At 44.2% G+C, this 21772-nt stretch overlaps 2 protein-coding genes across 11 annotated transcripts in view; both read right to left on the bottom strand.

Annotated features, from left to right (window-relative positions):
• The window catches only part of ZDHHC23 (zinc finger DHHC-type palmitoyltransferase 23), a 33655-nt gene extending 18046 nt beyond the window's left edge, over window positions 1-15609 (bottom strand). Inside the window, exons 1-6 of one of the 7 annotated variants that reach the window (XM_009200009.4) lie at window positions 15325-15570; window positions 15013-15086; window positions 14514-14789; window positions 9107-9814; window positions 7014-7181; window positions 550-5163 (exon numbers count right to left, since the gene is read on the bottom strand). In XM_009200009.4, coding sequence (XP_009198273.1) covers window positions 4896-5163; window positions 7014-7181; window positions 9107-9814; window positions 14514-14656 — 1287 coding nt within the window. In that variant the 5' untranslated portion in view covers window positions 14657-14789; window positions 15013-15086; window positions 15325-15570 and the 3' untranslated portion in view covers window positions 550-4895. Of the gene's footprint in view, window positions 1-140; window positions 5164-7013; window positions 7182-9106; window positions 9815-14513; window positions 14790-15012; window positions 15087-15324 lie in introns of those variants that run through there. The other 6 variants (XM_031663027.1, XM_009200012.3, XM_009200013.4 and 3 more) reach the window with 6 other exon arrangements.
• A 722-nt stretch (window positions 15610-16331) lies between these two features.
• The window catches only part of GRAMD1C (GRAM domain containing 1C), a 111241-nt gene continuing 105800 nt past the window's right edge, over window positions 16332-21772 (bottom strand). For all 4 annotated transcript variants that reach the window (XM_021934070.2, XM_021934069.2, XM_017955162.3 and 1 more), the window contains one exon: window positions 16332-18088. In XM_021934070.2, coding sequence (XP_021789762.2) covers window positions 18008-18088 — 81 coding nt within the window. In that variant the 3' untranslated portion in view covers window positions 16332-18007. The remainder of the gene's footprint in view (window positions 18089-21772) is intronic.

Raw genomic sequence — 21772 nt, 5'->3', positions numbered from 1 at the left:
CCTCCCAGCCTCCCAAAGTGCTGCGATTACATGAGCCACCACACCCAGCCACCAGTTTTCTTTAAATGCTAAGCCTGTACGTAAGGAAAGGTGACTTCCTTAAGTAAACATGCCAGGAGCCTAAATAAATCCCACAAAGCTTAAGTTTTCTATCTGAGCTTTATTTTTGCCTCTCCTCAAACATCAACTAGAAATTGAGTCTTTAGCAGCCCATATTCCAAGTGAGCCAGTTAGACTTTTTACAGAATACAGAGCCTTCTAAAGAAATACAATGGAAATAGTTTTGATGCCGTTTTTTGCTGGAGTATCATGAAGGTATATTTCAAAATGTTACTGCTAACATAATGTATCCCAACATAATTGATACCCAACAAGCAGTATCCCTGACCCACAAAACTGGAGAAATTGCCACTGGGAACATAACAGTTTAGGGCTAGGGACAGATACACAGGATAGGGACATCGAGGGAGCCAAAGAGGCAGCACAGGTATAATGCAGGGTTTTCGGAAATCAAAAGACTTCAGGAGACACTCCAAGAAACACCAGCTATTTTCCTTAAAGAAAGCACTTTATTTTCCATTTAAACAACTTGGTCACAGGACATTATTTTACATAAATGGCAGTAATTTGTAAAATTTCCATGTAAAAGGCCTTGTGTCTGAGTCTGAGGTGATAAGAGGATATGAATACAAGTATATAAAAACAGTGCAAAATGTTCAGCCCACGGCCTCCGGAGTTGGCTTCAGAAATCCCCCTTAATGTTGCTAGACCAGTTACATTAAATATTAAATGTAACATCAGGTAAAGATTCCTGGGTTTCCTTTAGTCTAACATCCAACCCAGATATGCAATAAAATGAAAAGCTCAAAATCCCTAACAACTCAAACCATCCAATCACCCGGACCATTAGGATCACAATGAGTTGAGATTGCAGGCTCTATCATGTGCCATCTTGTTAGTGGCCCATCTTAAGAAATACAGAATTTTAGTTGCATCAATAACTAGAATAGACTAGCTCTGCTTTTAAAGCTTTGCCTTTTAAGTAGAAATTTCAAGTTCACTTTCAAGGTGCCATCACGAAGGCTAGGCCACTAATAAGTCACAAGCCCAACGTGGACATCGCGCAGCTTCTAAGACATTTGTCTCCACTAACCGTTCAGTCTTTAACCTGCTGCTGATCCTACAGTGAAACACTTAGTGCCAGCTGAAGCGTGGATGCTTGTCTATCAGCAACATAATTAAGTGTAGCTGATACTGCAAGAAATTTATATTAGTCACAGCAAACAGCCACAGGAACATACTGAATTGTACTTGGTAGTGAGTTTAGAATGGCTTTCCTGCTCCCCTGCATCACCTTCGAAGTGTTTAATACAAAAGGGTGCACATGTCAAGCTGCCACTGACAAAACCAGATTCCAAACAGGTGCCTCAGGAAAAGTCTCTTACTATCCATTGCTTGCTTAAGAAACCTCTACTTTTCAAAATGCAAGGTACCAGAATATGGCTACAATGAAGTCAGGGCATATAAACTTACCTAGGTTAAAAAGACCCTTAAATCTCGCAAAACTTTAGTTTTTAAACATCCTGGCTAAAACTGTGCTTCTAGATGTTATATTTTTGCTTATACTAGTTTTAGCTTTATAATAAAAAGCTAATGTCCTACTCAAAGGAAATACATGTCTATTAAGCAGATGGTCAGTAGTATGTAGAACCTTACTGGCACTGTGTTTTCTGGCAGTGGAAGATTCTAGTACAGAAAATTGTCTCTTGCTAAAAATATTAGAAGTACCAAGGACTATTGCATAAGAGAAAGTTTGTAGCAATTTTTTGCTAGGCAGATGGTACACTTGAAAACAACAATTACTTCATTCACCAAGGAAAACACTACTTAGCAAAGATTTACAATATCCTAAACACAAACACATGTGTGGCTGAGGTGAAATAAGCAGCACGTTGTCCCGGAAACACACTTAAGGATTCACATTAGCAGCATCAGGGTAACCTATCAAAGAGGCGTTATTAACGGTCAGTTCATTTCAGGAACGCTCAGCTGGAACCATAAAAGTACTCTGTGGGTATCATAAGAAACATATTAAATATTGAAGGATTTTCCGCTTTCATGCAGTCGTGATCCTTAACTCTTTCTCCCTTGAATCTTTCAAATCGGTGTATTCTCCTCCCCCCAGGAACAGTCCACAGTGGTGTGATAATAATCTAAGTGGCCAGATGATAGTAGGTAATTTATTAAACTCCATATCCAGTATGTTCATTAACAGAGACTGAGGACGTGAGATAAGAGAAGAGGGCCTGCTTGCTTCAAATCATGTTCAAGGGGCTTGCTCCTCTGCCCAAGAGACTGCTGATTTATAGGTTCACAGGACAATCCTCCACTACCACCACCACCAAATGCTTCCCTGGGATTGATTCATTCAGAGGCCTTGTCCTTTCAAAGATTCCACAATAAACTCACCTGGCCTCTGGAGAGAACCAAGGCCTATAATGAAACCCCTCAAATAGTTCCAGATCATAAAAGGCTCCAAAGTCCTATAAAACAAAGATGTCGCAGAGCCTACAGAACACTGCTCACGGATTAGCCCCTTGTTTGCTGCTCCTTTCGGTACAGACGCCTGGGAAGGCTTTTCCCCCAAAAAATTACTGGTCTTTTGACAGGTTTAAGCATTCTGTAAACTGTCCATCATGGGTTCGCAAGGAACTTAAAACAAGTATCTTCGTGCCAATAAACCTGAATAATAAACAGAGAGTCCCTTCCTATCCATGGGAAGGAAGCTGAGTTGGCTCATCCAAGTAACCCTATTAGAGGTAAGTTGTTAAAAAAAAAAAATGGTGATCATTCCTAATTCTCCAAATGACTTTGGTCTCATCTTCATCACATCACATTTAGATTGTTGTGATCAATTTGGCAAGAAGCTAAAGTTACTGACTATACTAATGTTTCTATGAATTTGTATGATCGACGGCTAGATCATCAGAGTTGGCTCTACAGCTGACATTCAAAAGCACGACTACCCACTTCTGCCCACATATGCTATCCCTGACATTATTACTATCTCTCTTATCTCAAACCTGTACAGAAAGAAATTTGTTACATCAAATCCAACTTTAATTCTAGGTGAATATTCAGCTCTGGGCCAGGGAGAAGGCATCACTGTACAAACCTCAGAGTCTGCTAACATCCCCAGGCACAGAGCCTAACATTCGTTAAACAAACCATCTCTGGGGAAAATGACGACAGCCTGAATAAGAATATGGTGACCATCTTAAGGACAGCTCCGATTAATGGCCACAGTAGGGATGGTGCTGGCTGCAGAGGGTGGAAGTGCAGGAAGTAGCAATATTTCCTCTCAACAAATATAAATCTCTTGCTTAAAGCAGCATGCACAGAATGACTGAAAACGCTGGCAGTATTTTCCCTATATTAAGCTATAAGCCAAGGCAAATTTAAGGAGTCATGAATTATCTTTGGGATTGCAAAACAGTACATGTACAAAACCAACATTTCAAAAGGGTATTTTCCTCATCTGAAATTCTCTCATCTTAATTCTGTAGCAGAATAATCCATTGTACATAAATATTTAATCTTTTATACATTTTTGCTTTTAAGATATGATTAAAGAAACAGCTTGTTACTGTGGGAAGAGCCAGGGAAGAATGGTAATCCATTAATAGTGGAAACCACATATACCCTGTTTCTTCTCTCCTAGTGAGATACTGTTATTTTGGGGGGGGGGGGGTAATTGAGAATTAATGTGCAAGTTAAGTGGGAAGATGTCACTCAACTCCTCAAAGTTCATACCGGAATAATGTGAATGCCAGAAGGCTGATTTTCACAATTGAGTGCTATAACTGACAGCATTTGAAATACATGAAGAAAATACTCGAGCCCTTGATGTTACTCAGCCTTCCTACCAGAAAAGAGAGTGAAGCATCCCCACAGGGGTGTCTGTTCTCCTCTTCCAGCCACAGTCACAAGTGTGCTAGCACCTTACCCGGTGAAACATGGGAAGAGGAAAAACACGTGAATGCCTATTAGAGTTATTTATAAGAAACCCAAGCAGAATATATAAAAAATAAATAGAAGAACTCATCACCTAAACTCATGGCCACTGTACATTACACTAGCAATAATTATCTTTATAACTGTTGTCAACTGTCTTTTTAAGATCAGACAACTTAGCGTCAATCCATCTGGTCATCGTCTCTGAGTAGTTCATGTCTAATACTTAAGAAGGAGAAATTCTCACAACTGTACAACACGATATATGCTGAAAACTGATTACCCTAATCATATTGGCTTCAATAATCTAACCTACAAACATTTTTCTTCTGTCACAATATTCTCCTAATACTTTGTATTTCCATGGTGCTTGAGTTGTTTTTTAGTGCTTTCCACATCCATCATCCCTCACGTGACCCTCATGACAGCCCTGTGAGGTAGCCAGGGCAGGCATCAGTACCCCACTTTGCGGATGACCCTGAGACTTGGGAAAGTGACTCAACTAGGGGTCACATGGCTATTAAGAATCGAAAGAGGGACTAGAAACTATCCTAATCCAAAACTCTTTCCCCCATACTAATGGATGGGAATTGCTTCTATCAATTTGTGCATTAGCAATCCACATCCTTCTCAAGTTCAGGCAATTGAGTCAATTAAAAAGGTGACTAGAAAGGAATGGCTCTACTTTTCTGCTTCAGTATAAAAGTCTCTTAAGTTGTGGCATCAGAAAAATTAACTTCTTCCCACTCCAGTCTCTAAACCTGAGCATGGCCCTATAATGCCTTTAAGAAACCGGGGATAAAAATGGACACTGAAGTGTAAAATGGAAGGGAGACGGAAGGAGGAGCCATCATCCCTCAGAGAGCCACACAGAAGGCACTTCAGACAATGTCCTCGGCAGGGTGGTGGAATGCACGTGTGCCCAGGGTGGAGAACTGGTGCCAGTTCCGCAGGAAGCCCCTATTGTACTGGCCTGTGTCCACGATGAGCCCGCAGAGGAGCCGGCGCCCAGTCTTCTGTCGGAGGGCCTGCTGGACTTCCCGTTCAGTCACATTGTAGCTGATATTGATCAGCTGGATCAGGAAGATGTAGGCCATGCCTGCTGTGATGATCACAGAGTACCACACGCAGGTGAAGGAGAGAGCCGAGCTGGGAGAGGGGAAAAGGCCGGTCAGAGCTGCCGTTTTTGTCACATTCAGAAAACTGTCATCATCCTCACATTTTACACATTTTTTTACTTATTACTAAAGACTTTTGACATCTTCCCCAATCCTCCGAACTGGAAGATACTCAGAATTCCAATAACCTGCTTAAGCAGGAGAATGTGCATGTTTATTCTATAATTACTGGTGCCTGTTTTCTAATATATTACACTAGAATAGCAGGGACTGTTTTTTGCATTTTGTACCCTCCACACACCCAGCACACTGCCTGACATAACAGTGTTCAACACCTGTTTGTTAAATAAACAAGTAATTTGTAAATTATATCTAACTCATGAGAAAACAAAGGAACCAAGGGATTGCTATAAATGTCCTCTAGGAAGCTGCAGGTGGATGCCAAGGGACAGTGCTAAAGTTATTAATCTCCATTCTTTCCAGTCCAGTGCTGAGGAACGCAAAGACCACGATGACGCCCAACACCAGCAGCCCTGTGCTTATCGGATGTAGGAACACCGACCGTAACATTCCAAATTTACCTTCCTAAAGCCCAACACAATCACACAGGGCAGGGACGCTCCTCTCAGGCTCACTAATGAGACAGGCTGCCAGTGAGCCTCTGCCATCTGATGATTTTCAAACATTCGCGAATGAAGTTAGCTGGAAATAAGTTCATTCAGAATCTTCATGTGTAAAGCTGAAGGGACCTCAGAGACTATTAAATCCAAGGACCTCACCAAAAAGATGAGGTGCTGTGAATCGTCTGCACAGAGCAGAGTGAGAAGCAATGGCAGGACTGCGTTCCTCGGTTCCCTCGCCTCCCCACCAAGTGCACAGACATGCTATGCTTCAGGACAGGCCTCACCTGCAGCGTTAGCGGAGAATCTGACACGCTGGAGATACTCTCCACACAGCGGGGAAGGAAACTTACTCTGACGAGGACCAATCTATTCTAATAATGCCCACAGGTGTCTGGTTCTAGGATGACAATGGGGATATCTGTCCACAGATTAATAAAAACAAATGCCGCACAGGGATACTTTGTAGAGAAAGCAAGGATTGTTCTGAAAATGAAGGGTGAGAAGAAAGAAAAGGACCAAACCACAGACACCACAGAGCACTTATGTCAGAGACGATGATGAAGGGAAGGGAATAAACAGCATGGGCAGAGGGGGGCCCCGGCATACAGGGAGGGGGCGCTGAGGCCGAAGCTGAAGAATCCCAGCTTTTGCCATGGCCTGGAAATCTTCACAATCTATAAAGGGGCCTCAGGAAATACTGACCTACATATCATAGTAATCATCAGTGGTGATTAAAAAAAGAAAGAAAGTAGAACAGGAAAAACCAAGAGAGGTCAGAAAGAAAAGCAAGGTTATAGAGATGCTGAGCACATCTCCAAAGGGTCGGAAGCAGGAAATTAAGACTGGACTAAAAAGCATCAGAAAGCAGCGGTAAAGGGAGAAGGTTTTGGATCGTTATGACAAAATAGGCACATATGTGCCCTGGGGCTGCTAGTTTCTGTTGATTGTTTTAGTTTCACTGGTGCTACTTTGAGCCTGTGAGTGGTCACCGGACTCTGGAAGTCCCTGATTAGGCCTGGTCCTGTTTGTAGAGAACTAGTTCTTCACTTTCTAAAGGTCAATAATCCTTTTAACAGCACCCTAGAAAAACACACATCACCAATGCACAATTTTGCTGGCAATTTCAGGGATACCCAGCATTCCCACAGCCTGGCCTATGTTTTGGTTGAGAACTCCTAACCAAGTAGTAACAGTCCCTGTCGATGGCAACACCCATTTCTTCCCAGGGGGCCTCCATACTGTGGTATCCACAGCTCACCTGTAATTTGCATAAACTCCAGGACAGTAGAAGAGAGCTGTGAAGATGCTTCTATCTCTACAAATGGTGTCCAAGGTCAGTGTGATCCCATACACCGAGGTGAGCAAGAAGATCAAAAGGGCAAGTATAAATGCTTGATGATTTGATTCTCCAACGCAGCTATTTATCCTCAAAACAGCATAGAGAAATAAAAAAGCAAACATTTTTAAGAGTTCTCAATACAATTTACATGATAAACAGGAAAGCTGTTTTTTTTTGGAGACGGAATCTTGCTCTGTAGCTCAGGCTAGAGTGCAGCAGCGTGATCTTGGCTCACTGCAACCTCCGCCTCCCAGGTCCCGGTTAAGCAATTCTCCTGCCTCAGCCTCCCAAGTAGCTGGGATTACAGGTATGTGCCAACATGCTCAGACAATTTTTGTATTTTGAATAGAGATGGGTTTTCACCATGTTGGCTAGGCTGGTCTTGAACTCCTGACCTCATGATCCGCCCACCTCAGCCTCCCAAAGTGTTGGGATTATAAGCATGAGCCACCGTGCCCAGCCACGACAAGGTTTTAAATAGGGAAAGTGTAAATTACAGTTATTAAGAAGTTCTCTTATTTTATTTTACAATTTTAGGGAATTAAAAACTTGCACACTGAGGGATGCAGTCTTATATTCACTGCTCTTTGCAAAGTGGAATCACATCGTCAGTTTAAGGACAAGACTAAGTAAAAAGCAGCACCTGGCTAACAAATCTTCCTAAATATCAGTATTACCCAGCTACGGAGAGCTAACATTGTCCTCACCATGTTAAGGAAAGGGAGCTAAATAGAATTATGAAAACGTAAAAATGCTAAATCAGAAGTATTACAGATTATGGGAAAATTCATGTTCAATATATGAAGAGTAAGATAAAGATCCAAAGAGGTGAGAAACACAGGGTGAGGGGAAGAACAACTTGGTAACCTGCAGGCTCTTTGGCAGGTAAAAACAGTTCTGTGTCGTGGCCATTTGTGGGGCAGGATGTACAGGGAGTGCCTTCTACCCACTGCACACCAGGATGCTCCGGTGGGCACAGATCTGCTCTTAGGTGAGCCTTCTGCAAACCAGCATTTGTAAATGGAACACACACACACACGCACACACGAATAATAAGTGATGAAGACACAGAAGTAGAATATCTAAAAATGAAAACACCTGTTTACTTCTAAAGACAAAGACCCAGAAAAGAGCTGCCCTGCACTTGAGCCATGCACTTGAAGCCCACGTCGATGCCTCTCAGCCTTTTCTGCACCCTCACCCTCTCCTGCATCTGCTTCTGAGGAGGAGGTGGGATGCTACAGGACCAGAATCCTAGACGTGAAAAGCGTAACTCATTGATCACGACTGCCTGAAGAGCAATAAACCTGCAAACATGCTACTCACAGCATTCATGTCTGAATTAATTATACTCCCTTTAGTTTAGATGTTTTTAGTGAAGCTGCAACATCATCTTTAAACATTGCACTTCATATTTTATAGGGCCTTATGTACCTTCATTTGTTACTGGCCAACCGGGAGGTACAAAAGCCCATTTCTCTGCAAATAATCAAATAGAGAGTTTATCTGGTAGGGCCTTAATTCAGTAATGTTAAGTGGAAATCATCGGTAGCATCAAAAACGATTACGTATGTATGGCAAGGGGGAAAAAGAGTCACCTAAAAATAGGGGTACACTTTCTTCAGCTTTATGTTTAAAAAGGAATAGTACAGGGAAATATGCTTATACTGTTTCTGATCAATTCTTTTTTTAAAAAAAAAAATCATTCAGCTGTAGATACTTCTCTATTAGAAAGAAGATAAATGAGGAGTCGTTCAAAAGAAAATTGAAGAAAAAAAAAAAACCCCACAAGTTTTCTGTTATTCTGCTTCAGGAAATGACTGAAGGAACTAAATTTGTGAAACTCGAAAAACTGATGACTAAGTGGGAAGATCACAACAACCCACAAATACCTACAAGGTGTAAAGCTGGGAAGGAGAGAAATTTTGGGATAGCACAAGGGAAGATCAAATGTAACTAGCGAGTTTTACATGAATTTACACTTTCCAAGTCTCCAAATGTTTCCAACATACCAGACACAGTGATGATCCATTCTCCTCACACAGATGCCACATATCCGGCAGTGCCACGCCCGGGCTGGTCGCACCAGCTGGCACTTGGCACACCAGTCCTCCTTTGCTTTGGTGGGGCTTCCAGCCGGCATCCTGGAAGAGCCCCTGGGGTCATCCTTTGCTGTGCGATTGTTGAGACTGCCCGACGTGTCTGTCCCAGGGAACCCTTTCATCTTCTCCTGCCCTTTTCGGTTCAGCAGCTCCAGCTGGCTGCTGCTTAGAGCTCTGTCACTGCTTGCTGGATTGAGGTAGCCTGGATTCTTCTTGGCTCTGTACAAGGCTAAGAGTATCAGAAATAACCCGCAGGTGAGAACAGCTAGCTGAACGGGACCCACACGCCCTTTGGGGACCACTTCCTGCAGGAACACATAGTACATGTAGCCCAGCGAGAACAGTCCAAGGCTCAGGAAAAACAGGGTCTGTTCTTTCCTTCTGTGAGTGAGGTAGTAGTACCACAGTGCCAGCACAGGAAGGGAGGTCAAAACCACCACCCCCAGGAGGAAATGCCAGGAAGCCACATGAAGGAAGACAGGCAGCAGGACAAGCGGAGGGATGATGCTGATGTTCACTTTTTTGGCTCCTCTAAGCCAAGGAATTCGGAGGCGATCAGAAATTGTATCCATGATTCTTTCACAAGTCTCTGGCTGTAAAGATTTACATGTAATCCATCTATTCAGAAAAAGCACAAAGAGGAGGGACTTTATGTGGGTTTGTTGAATTAAAAGCTACAGAACACTGAATGCCAAACGGCGGGATAAACGATTACAGCTACCAAAGACCAAACATTTCACCTCCTTACTACAAAACTAAGCTTTTCAGATTCACACGTCATTTTTTAAAATAGGAACAAGATGTTTAAAACTTAAGGTTATTTCTCCCCTAAACAAATACTTAGGTATAGACACATGCTGCAAGTAATGTTTACATCTTATGACCTGTACAGTCATAAGAATCTCAAAACAAATCACAATCTAGTTCTGAGGACAACATGGGAATTCAAGAACTATGAGGTAAGTGACAAAGCAGCAATAATCAATGAACTCTTGGGATCAAACATTATAAGGAGTGCTCAGAGGAGTGTCAATACTTCTGGGTGGAGTCATCAGAGGGGTCTTTGTGGAAAAGGTGGGATCTGTGCTCAACCCTGATGTCCAGCTAGCATGTGTATGAATGGAGATGGAGGAAGGCAGGCCTTCCAGTGGAAAGAAATGTGTGCAGCACACACCTGGCATGAGCCCAGGCAGCAGACTAGTCCTGCAAGGATGGGGTTACATACAGAAGAATAGAGATCAAACTAGTATGAATCAAATCACTGAACTTGGTGAACAGAATATTTGTTGACTGTTTTGCACACTTAGGCTATGCTATGTTCTAAATGTTTATGCCCCCAAAATTCATATGCTGAAACCCAATCCCCAATTCAAGAGTACTAAGAGATGGGGCCTTGAGGAGGGTATTAGGTCATGAGAGCAGAGCCCTGATGAGTGGAATTAATGCCTCTAAAAAAGAGACCCAAGGGAGCCTGTTTGCCCCTTCCACCATGTGAGGACACAGCAAGAAGGTGCCATCTATGAAGCTGAGCAGGACACCTCACCAGACACTGAATCTGCTGCTGCCTTGATCTTGGACTTCACAGCCTCCAGAACTATGAGCAATAAATATGTTGTTTATAAATTACCCAGCCTAAGTTATTTTGTTATAGCAGTCTGAACAGACTAGGACAGAAATTGGTACTGACAAGTAGGATGTTGCTACAACAGATATCTAAAGGTGGATGCAGTTGTGGAACCGGGTAATGGGTAGAGGTTAGAAGAGTGTGGAAGTACATGCTGGGAAAAAACCTAGACTGTCTGAACAAACTAACAAAGGTGATTCTAGCAAGGGCTCAGAAGAGGAGAGCTGCAGAGAAAGTCTCAATCTTAGAGAATCCCTAAGAGGTAATGAACAGAAGGCTCTCAGCAATATGGACAGTAAAAGCCATTCTCATATGATCTCAGATGGAAGTGACAAACATGTGATTGGAAACTAGAAGGAAGGTGATCCTTGCTACTTATAAAGAGGGAAAGAACTCAGTGGAATTGTGTTTGTGTCCTGCTGTTTGGTAGAAAATAGAACTCAAGAGTGATAAAACTGAGTATTTGGCAGTAGAAATCTCTAAGCAAAGTGTTCAGGGTGCTGCATGGCTTCTCAGAAATGCTTATGGTAAAATGCAAGAAGAGATAATTTTTTTTTTTTTTTAGACAGAGTTTTGGTCTTGTTGCCCAGGCTGGAGTGCAATGGCGCGATCTCAGCTCACCACAACCTCCACCTCCCGGGTTCAAGTGATTCTCCTACCTCAGCCTCCTGAGTAGCTGGGATTATAGGCAAGAACCACCACGCCTGGCTAATTTTGCATTTTTAGTAGAGACAGGGTTTCTCCATGTTGCTCAGGCTGGTCTCGAATTCCTGACCTCAGGTGATCTGCCTGCCTGGGCCTCCCAAAGTGCTGGGATTACAGGCGTGAGTCACTGCGCCCGGCCAGAGAGAGAAATAATTTAAAGACAAAATTCATAATCAAAAGGGGAGTAAAAGATTTGGAAAATTCTCAGCCTGTCTATGTTGTAAGAAATGAGAAAGCATGTTTGGGAGAGAACAGCAAGGATGTGGATGAGATCAGTATAGATTAGCCCCGTGCCAGTCATCAAGACAATGGAAGGACCCTGAAGACATTCAGAGATCCTTGGGGCTGCTGCTCCTACCACAAGCCTCAAGTGCCAGGGCTTTGAGAGCACCCATGGGGCTTCAGGGGGTAGTGCTGAGTGCCATCTGAAGCCTCTACTCCCTACATTCTGGTGCATGCCCCACGGCAGCTCCAGGTGTGGCTCGACTGGGCCTAGGTATGCCACAGAGGCCACCCCCTGAAGGGCACATGTGGTAAACCTTGGTGGCATCCACAGGGTGCCAATGCTGTAGGCATCCAGAGTACAGGAGCTATAGGGGCCTGGCTGCCTCCACCTAAATTTCAAAGGATGCCCTGGAGAGCCTCAGGGCCGAGGCAGAGGACTGCCACAGGGGCGGGGCCACCACAGAGAGTCCCCACTAGGGCACTGCCCAGTGGAGCTGTGAGTGTGGTGGGGCCACTACAGAGACACCCCACTGAGGCAATGCCTACTTGGAGCTGTGGGGACAGGGTCACCCCCAAGAGCCCCAACTGATAGAGCCACTAGCATGCAACTCCAGCCTGGGAGAGCCGTAGGCATCTGTAGGCATCTGTAGGCAGTCCAACTCGAGAGGTGCAGTGTGGGCTGTGCGCAACAAAGCTGTGGTGGCAGGGACACCCAGAGCCTTGGGGGCCCAACCTGCAGCCCAGTGTGTCCACAAGGCAGGACATCAAGACAAGATTATTGTCAAGCCTTATTAAGACTTAACATTGTTTGCCTCACTGGGTCAGGACCTGTCACTAACACTCCTTTCTTCCTGTTGTTCCCTTTTGGAATGGGAATGTTTATTCTATGCATGTCCTTCCATTGTATTGTGGAAGCACCTGACTTGGTTCATTTCACAGGCGCACAGGTGGAGGAGAACTTGTCTCAGGATGAATTGGATCTTGAAACTCATCCATATCTCATTTGGATGGTGATATTCAGACCAGACTCTGGACTTTTAGACTTTTGAATTGACACTGGGATGAGCTAAGACTTTTGGGGCTATTGGGATGAAACGAATGTATTTTGCATGTGAGAAGGACATAAATTTTAGGGAGCCAGGAAGTATTTGTGTCCCTCCAAAGTTCGTTACGTTGAAACCTCATTCCCAATGCAACAGTAATCAGAGGAGGTGATTAGGTCATGAAGACAGAGCCCTCCTGAATGAGACTAGTGCCCTTATAAAAGAGCCCTGTGAGCTTATTCACCCCTTCTGCCGTGTCAGGACACACCACGGAGGTGTCATCTATGAGGAAAAGGGCCCTCACCAGACACTGAATCTGCCCGTGCCTTGATCTTGGATTTCTGAGCCTCTAGAACTGTGAGCAATAGATGTATACTGTTTACAAATTATCCAGCCTCAGTTATTTTATCATAGCAGCCTGAACAAATTAAGACAGGCTAGTAAGAAAAGGTAGAGTTTAAGGAAAGGTAACTTTGATTTTAGACAATTTTTAAAGGTAAGACTAGAACTTGGAGGTGAGTGGGAGGTAACTAGTTGGGAATCATACAGAGCGGCAGGCACAGTGGAAACACAGAGGAGAGGGGTACAGAGAGAGCAGAGGAGACGCCTCAGGGGACAGCTCAGGTCTCCAGGGTTAGGAGGGAGGAAGAGTTAGCAAGGTTAATGGAAGAGCTGCGGTCTTGAGTGATGGTGGTTATGGAAACAGCATCATTTCTCCATTCATTAGTGCAAAGTGCTCTATTTTCTCAGTATAGATTTTAGACTAACTCTAAAGAATCTATATTCAAAGACATCCATAAAAAAGACTACGTAGTACACTGTCAAGTAAGAATTACAAAGGGGTCACTGGGATTTTAAGAGTCAAGGCTACTGCAGACCCAAAGGAATGCTGTATTAATGTACCAAGCTCTAAGTCAACAAACTGGCACTTGCAATGACATTTTTAACCAGAAATAATTACTAATGGGAAAAGCAAGTTTCCAACATCCCTATTCTTCCCACATTATGACTTCCATGTGACAATAATTTTTAAATATATAATTACTCAGAAAATGGATTAAAACCAGGTTATTCACTGTCCGACACTAAATTTTTTCAGTGATGTTAAAAATCCTCTTTTTGGATAGTAATTTCCATCACTTGGAAAATAAAAGCCAAATACAGTACAATCAATCAAGTGTTGCTGGTCACACTGAAAACTGTGAATCCAGGGGAGATGCATGCCTTCTGGCTGGAGTTCCTCCCCAGAAACAAGGGGCAAGACCAGTACTAACAGCAGGAAAATGATCTTTCAACCCACAAGGCCCTCTGTGGTCAGGCGCCACCCAGTCCCAAGTAGTCAGTCTCTAAATGCTGAGACCTCTGAGAAGGCAGGAACTTTCTGGAACTAACGTGTTCATTTTAAACTTACAGATTCTGCTGGCTTGCATTTTATTTTATACTAACTTGCCTACTATCCCTTTAAACTGCCTGTTCTCTCCCCCATCTCTCTTTAAACGAAAAATAATATCCTATAAAACAGCAGACAGACAGCTGTGCCCTACTGCGTAATCCATCTTTATAAAATCCTCACACTTGACATAGAAGCCAACTCTCATTTTAGATGCTTGGAAATAGAATCAAGAGCAAATTCTAGCATTCCGGGTGGCTAGGCTGAAAGTACACACGGCAGTTCTCAGAAGGGTGATGGGGCCAGCGTCAAGTAATGCTCTGCTCTTACCGATCACACCCTTCATCCAGATCTTGACAATCACACAAACAAGCAGCCACGTGGTTCTTTTCCCCATTCCGATCTATGTACTCGCAGCAGCACAGGGGCTCCAGTTCAGGTTCTTCGGTTTTCTTTTTCTTCACAGGTTTCATACTGCCCTTCTGTGTCGTGATTTGCACCTGTCACCATGAGGCGTAAGAAGCCCTCAGAAGGTAAAGGTGGAAAGAACACAACTTACATCTCGTAAACAGGTCCACGCCTCTCTTTCTGCTTAACCTCCAACGCCTGAGCAATCAAAAATGAGAAGAGAGAGGGGGAGGGGGTCCCGTTTTCATCAGGCTTTTATGGCTCCGCCTGGCCACACAGGGGGCTCCAGGGTTCTTGGAGCTCCGAGCTGCCTTCACCGCCCCTTCCCAGCCTGGGCAGGCGCCGTCTGGGCACCAGCCGTTCCTATGGCGACAGCCGACCACGCGTCCGGGACAGCCGGGGCGCGGGCGGTTGCGCTCACCTGCGGGTGCAGGCTGGGAGGGCCAAGCGGTCTCCGCTCCAAGCCTGGGCACTGGTGGAAACTCAGCCTCGGGGCTGCAGGGAAAGGCGAAGCATATGCCCGCTGGCACCGGCTAACACTCTCGGCGGCTGAGACCGGCGACCTCGCTCCAGGAATGCCACCAGACTCCCTGGCAGTGCTCGGGGGTCGCCGTCCAGCTCAACTGGTCGGGCCCCTTGCGGGGTGCGCCTCTCCCGCCCCCGCCAATCCGGAGGACGTGGGCGGGCCTCGCACGCCACCCCGCCAGGAGAATGACCTTGGAAGGGAAGTTACCTGCCCTCTGGCCGGAGGTGCAACTGCAGCCAAAGAGGCGGAGGGGAGATGGGTCGCCTTCCCCGGAGGCACGGACGCGTCTCCCGATCTCGGCTACGCGGAGCCCCGGGCGTGACGGCAGGAGTCTCCGGGACCCGGGCTCAGCTCGGCCGCTCCCTCGCTGCAGCCGCCCACCTGTGACCACAGCCCGCCGCTGCCCAGGCGGCGCGCCCGGCTCTCCGCGCCGTCCTAGCCGCTCCTCCGCCCGCCCGGCTCGGTGCGCCAAGTCCACGCGCGCTTCCGGGTGCCCCGCCCCCGGCGCCGGGGTTCCCCGCCTGCCCGCACGTGCGCCGCCAGCCGCCCCGCGGAGCCCGCGGGCGAGGCTCCTCCTCCTGGCCCAGGGCCCTGGCGCTGGGAAGGGGAAAATCGGCTCCCGAGAGCGCGTCTAGGAGGCAGGGGCAGGAGGCGGGTCCCGCACCTCCGGCCTGCCCCGCCCCGCCCCGCCCCGCCCCAGAGGCTGCAGCCGGGCCCCGCCGGTGCCTGCGGGCGGCGCGTCGGTGGGACAGCCTCCGGAGCCCCCGAGTGCGGGCGAGGTGCGGAGACGGAAATACGGGAAACCCGGGAACCCGGAGGATTTCCGAACTACGTGAGACCGTGGAGCGGCCAGCCTTCATTCAGACGCCGGCAACAGGCGGTGGGGGAGCTCTCCACCGCAAAATGTTATCCAAGTACCTCCCCCAGTTTCGCTGACCTTCTCTTAAAGGCCCATCACTGCCGCCGGATCTGTTCATTTAGCAACCTGTTCGTTTTCATGATTTCTGGCTAGCAGCCTTTACATTGGACCAGCAGGCCTCGCTAGTACTTTTGTTCCAGTCGTCTGCGTATTTGAGATGAAACTGCCCTGAGATGAGAGTCCTTTTTGGGTTTTATTATTGCACAAAATTTCTTTAAAGAGTGTAGGCCCATGTCCACGTTTCGCTACCGCAGGCTTTGTAGTTTTGTTTTTAAGTAGAAAAAGAAAACTACAATTCAGAAATTTTTTATTTTATTGATATTCAATTTACATAACAGGCTCAAATTTTATTAACTGAATTCTGCATCCATACGAATTTAGTCTTAATTTAATAGAGCAACTTACTTTGGTAATCTTCCTTGAGGTATGTTATAAAATACAACTTTCAAAGAAACATCACAAAAATATTGTTTGTCGATCATTTTTGTGACTTTAACAGAGAAATCTTCATCTTGCTCACAGCCAGACACTACATAAATCCTTACCAAAACAAAACAAACCCAGGTAGGCCCACTGATACCCCTAGGTATGCTTAGTTGGAATTCACCCAGAGAAACCCATTTTCCCTCTAACGGAGTCAATACTTTCATTCTCTACAGGTATCTCAAAAATGACTATAATAATGCCATGTGGCTTTGGGGACTCTGGGGGAAAATGAAACATTTAATTAAAGGCAATAGTTGTTCAAACAGAATGTAGATACATTATATACATATATATATGTATATAGATATATATGTATTTTTTCCCCAGAGAAAGGGCTCGAGACAAAACAGTAAAACACTTCAACTTTCCCTAACTCTTGAAAAAATATCTGATTTTAAGTCAGTTTACAAAGTTCTTATTTTAATGAGCCACTTGTATGGAGACACACATGCATAAAAACTTTTTATGAAAGAGCCAAAGCTTGTATCTGAGTTACAACTTCAGAGTCAGTACACTTATACTGGGACATACGTACCCCAGAAGGTTTTATTAAAGAGCTAAAGTTTATGTCTGACTTATAATTTACCAACCAAAACAAGTCATACACATACATAAAGAAGGAAGCCATACATGGTCACTGAAGGTACACAAATTATTTTCAACCAGATGGGTCGCTTCCACCATGAAAGACTGCTAAGCTGAAGCCAATGTTTGTTCAAGTAGGCATTCGATCTGTCACTGAATGCCCAGATTTTAACATAACCTTCTGGTTTTTAAAACTCAGAGGACGGTTCTTCCTTTTGACTCTTGGTATCCTACATGAGGAGGCAAGATAATCCCACCTCTGATAGTTACCTTAAGAAAAAACAACTATTTCTTTCATAAAGATACAACATGGCAGAAGATCCTTTCTGATAATCATCATCAACATGCAGATTCAAAAAGTATGACTATTAAATTTGCATGCTAAATAAATGAAGACATTATAATATTTACAGTACACAAACCTGGAAATGTTATATGTCTGAAAACAGGACCTTTAAAATCAGTAATGACATAGAGGTTTCCTATATTGTCCTCTTTATCCTCTTGGTCTTATCTCAGTTATGAAAACAGCCTATTGGACCTGTACTGATTCTGTGCTAACAAAGCATCAGACTTCACTGTAGAAATGAGACCATACCACTCCGTTCAGGGTGTGTCACTTTCTTTTTTTATCAGAGAAATTCAGTTCTCCAATATACTTCATGGTTCACTGAAGAAACTCACAGCTTAAAAATATCTATAAGAAGTGAAAGATGGATTCTTAAGGCCAGCAGAAACTAATTATCAAATAAATGTTACTGAAAGAAATGTTCATATTAGAAATCTCAATAATGAAAAAACATAGAAATGTTCTATGCCAAAATCCTTCCTTCGTCTAGTTTTCTCCCAGGTATTTTCTTTTAGTTCCAAGTATCTCTGCGGTTTTAGTCCTTCAGATCACTAGCTTTCAACAGCCATGCCAGTCTTATTCTTATTTAGTAGATCAAATGTTTTCTGAAGCATAATGAGTGAGCTCTTCAGCTGTAAACAAAATTAATTTTTGAAATCAGATTAAGTTTTCTAATCAGATTTGAAAATTTCTATTTTTTAATGCCCAAAATTTACAGTGACACTTAATATAGTTTTGTTTATACCAATGCACAAATAAAACGTTAAATACAAAATACCTGATTCTTTGGGGTATCAGTATGATTGCTACAGAGTTCTTCCCATTTGCTGGAGTATTGTACTTCTTCCTGCTACTACATAGTCTACCTCCCAATAGGTCCATTAATCAAATTAAGCATAGTGACAGACTTGTTTTCCTAAACGGTTTCTGAAGTTGCAGTGGTCTCCTCAACTATCCCCTAAACAACTCAAGTTTCGCTTCAGTGCGTTTGCATGCTCTTACCCTCATGTTCTTCACCTATCTAAAACTTACTCATATTCACACTCTTCATGTAGTTTTCCCCAGTCATTCTGCCTCTAAACTCCCAAAGCATTATCCTTACTACTTAACACTTTGACACTGAATTTTGTAATTTTGGTCGTTAACAATACACCTGGACAGCTCATTTCTCTAAGAAAATTGGATGCAACTCAAGAGCAGGCATTATGTCTTACTCTTTTTTTTTGTATTCATTCATTCAACAAGTATTTGTTGCTTGCCTATTACATGTTGGGCAGTGTTCTAAGGACTGGATATACAATGGAGAACCAAATAGGGTCTGTCCTGTCCTTCATGGAGCTTACAGACTAGTCAGGGATCCAGAACTATTAATAAAACAAATAATCACATCCATAAATACATACTTAGATATTTTATTAAGTTTTTGACTTGAGCAATTGGTGGATAGCAGCATCATTTTCTGAAATGAGACCCACTAAAGAATTAGGTTTTGGATTAGAGGAAAATTGACATTTTGGACACAATCAGTTTAAGAATCCTGTTAGTTATACAGGTGAAGATGCCAAGTAAGCAAGTGACTGTATGAGTCTAGAGCTCAAGTCGAGGTGAGAGATATGTACTTGGGAGTTGCTGCTATCTGAACATTTGTGTCCTCTTCAAAATTCATGTTCAAACTGAATCCCCAATGCAACAGCATGAAGAGACGTGGCCTCTGGAAGGTGATTAGCTCATGAGGGCTCTTATGAATGGATTAGTGCTCTTATAAAAGAGCTTCAGGGAACTAAACAGTCCCCCTTTTTGTCCTTCAGTCCCTTCTGCCAGTTGGCCACCAAACATGCCAGAACCTTAATCTTGGACTCCTCAGCCTCCAGAACTGTGAGCAATAAATTTCTGTTCTTTATAAATTACCCAGTCTCCAGGATTTTGTTACAGCAGCACAAATGGACTAAGACAGGAGTCACTGGAACATGTGGTTAAAGTTAGGGTGTGAATAAGATCACCTAAAGGGAGAGTAATAGAGAAGGGAAGAGAACCTAACACAGAGCCCTGGAGCATTTGGGCCAGGAAGAAGTCAGGCAGAGGAGATGTTTTTATTGTTTATTTTTTTTGTTTTTTGGAAACGGAGTCTTGCTCTGTCACCCAGGCTGGAGTGCAGTGGCGTGATCTCAGCTCACTGCAACCTCCGCCTCCTGGGTTCAAGCAATTCTCCTGCCTCAGCCTCCCGAGTGGCTGGGACTACAGGTGCCCGCCACCACCCCCGGCTAATTTTTTGTATTTTAGTAGAGACGGGGTTTCACCAAGTTGCCCAGGCTGGTCTCAAACTCCTGAGCTCAGGTAGTCCGCCCACCTCGGCCTCCCAAAGTGCTAGGATTACAGGTGTGAGCCACTGTGCCTGGCCAAGGAGATGTTTTTAACTAGCAAAAATTAGTTTTCCATTTTTCTAAGTGAAAGAAGCCAATCTCAAAAGACCACATATTGTATTATTCCATTTACATAACATGTCCAGAATAGGCACACCCATAGTAATGGAAATCAGATTAGTGGGTGCCAGGGGTCAAGGGGAGTGAGGGATGGGAAGTAACTACTAATGTGTACAGATTTTCCTGTGGGGTTATGAAAATGCTCTGGAATTAGTGATGATGGTTGCACATCCTTGTGAATAAAAACTTTTATTGTATGTGAATTATATCACAAAAAGATGTTTTTAATGGTTTTAAAGAAAGCAAGATTAGATACATTTCAAGAAAGAAGTGTGTAACTCTGTCAAATGCTGACACTGTAGGATGAAGACTGAAAAAGGGTACATTCTTTTTACAAGCCAGATGTCACTGGGGACTTTCGCTCGAGCAATATTAGTTGGGGAAAGCACGGGAGAAGAACACCGGGCAGGAGTGAGCTGAAGAGTGAATGAGTGGAATAAATACACACATCCAACTTTGCTCCCTCAAACCCCACTAATAAAGAGATTTTTTAAAAGACATAAATCTGTAAGGGCAAGGAGAACGGAAAAGGAGACAACAGTAATGCAACTTTGGAAACTGGAAAGCAGACGGATGACTTGGCAGGCCTAGAAACGCTGAATCGAAAAAGTAAAAGTAGGGAATGCTGAGAACCAACAAAATTAACCCCAAAGAATCCTCAAAAGGCTCAGGTGTTAATGACCAGGAATCTCTGGAAGTGAGAATAAAGAAGGATTGCTTGAAACTTTTGGCATCTGACCTTTCCTACTACCTAGGCAGAAGTCTGGAATTTTACTTTCTGTGCAGGATAAAACAGAGGGTCTCTGGCTGCCTGGCTTGAGGGACACCAAGGCATTGTTAAGGATAGCAGTACATACCAGAAACAAGGGTAATACATGAAAATGTATATACTGAATCCTGGGACCATCCTTTCGGCCTTTCCTTCCCCTATCCTTCTTCTTCTGCTCAGCTCCCAAAATGCTGCAGCCAGCCCTAAATCCACCAGGTGGGAGACTAGAGGAGTCTTCTCTGTGGAAACTGACCCAAAGAGGCCGATACCAGGATTTCTCAGCCAAGAGCCCAGTCAGATCTACAGAGAAGTTTGGGGTACACCAGCCCAATCCATATGTTAAGAGCTTCAGAGCCACACAAGAAGATAACCAAGGGCTACCAAACACTAAAGAAATTCTCTAACCTTAAAGATAGAAATTAAAATGGGGGGAAGATCTTGATGGAAAATGAGTAGGCCAGAAGAAGATTTAAAAACTTTAACTATCAGTAATATCTTCAGAGAGATAAAGATATTGTAGCCATTAAAAAAAAAAATTGCAGCAGGGAGCAGTGGGTCATGCCCGCAATCCCAACCCTTTGGGAGGCCAAGGCAGGCAGGTCTGTTGAGCCCAGGAGTTTGAGACCAGCCTGGACAACATGGCAAAACCTTGTCTCTATAAAAACTGCAAAAATCAGCTGGGCATGGTGGCTCACACCTGAAGTTCCAGCTACAGGAGGGTAAGGTGGGAGGTTTCCTTGAGCCCAGGAGGTCAAGGCTGCAGTGAGCCGTGTTCATGCCACTGCACTCCAGCTGGGTGACACAGTAAGACTCTGTCTAAAAAAAAAAAAAAAAAAGATGGCCGGGCATGGTGGCTTATGCCTTTAATCCCAACACTTTGGGAGGCCAAAGTGGGTGGATCACCTGAAGTCAGGAGCTCAAGACCAGCCTGGCCAACATGGCGAAACCCCGTCTCTACTAAAAATACAAAAATTAGCCGGGCATGGTGGCATGCTCCTGTAATCCCAGCTACTCAGGAGGCTGATGCAGGAGAATCACTTGAACCTGGGAGGCAGAGGTTGTGGTGA

The sequence above is a fragment of the Papio anubis genome, chromosome 2 (assembly GCF_008728515.1).
Source record: "Papio anubis isolate 15944 chromosome 2, Panubis1.0, whole genome shotgun sequence".
Classification (NCBI taxonomy): domain Eukaryota; kingdom Metazoa; phylum Chordata; class Mammalia; order Primates; family Cercopithecidae; genus Papio; species Papio anubis.
This window is presented reverse-complemented; position numbering and strand designations above follow the sequence as displayed.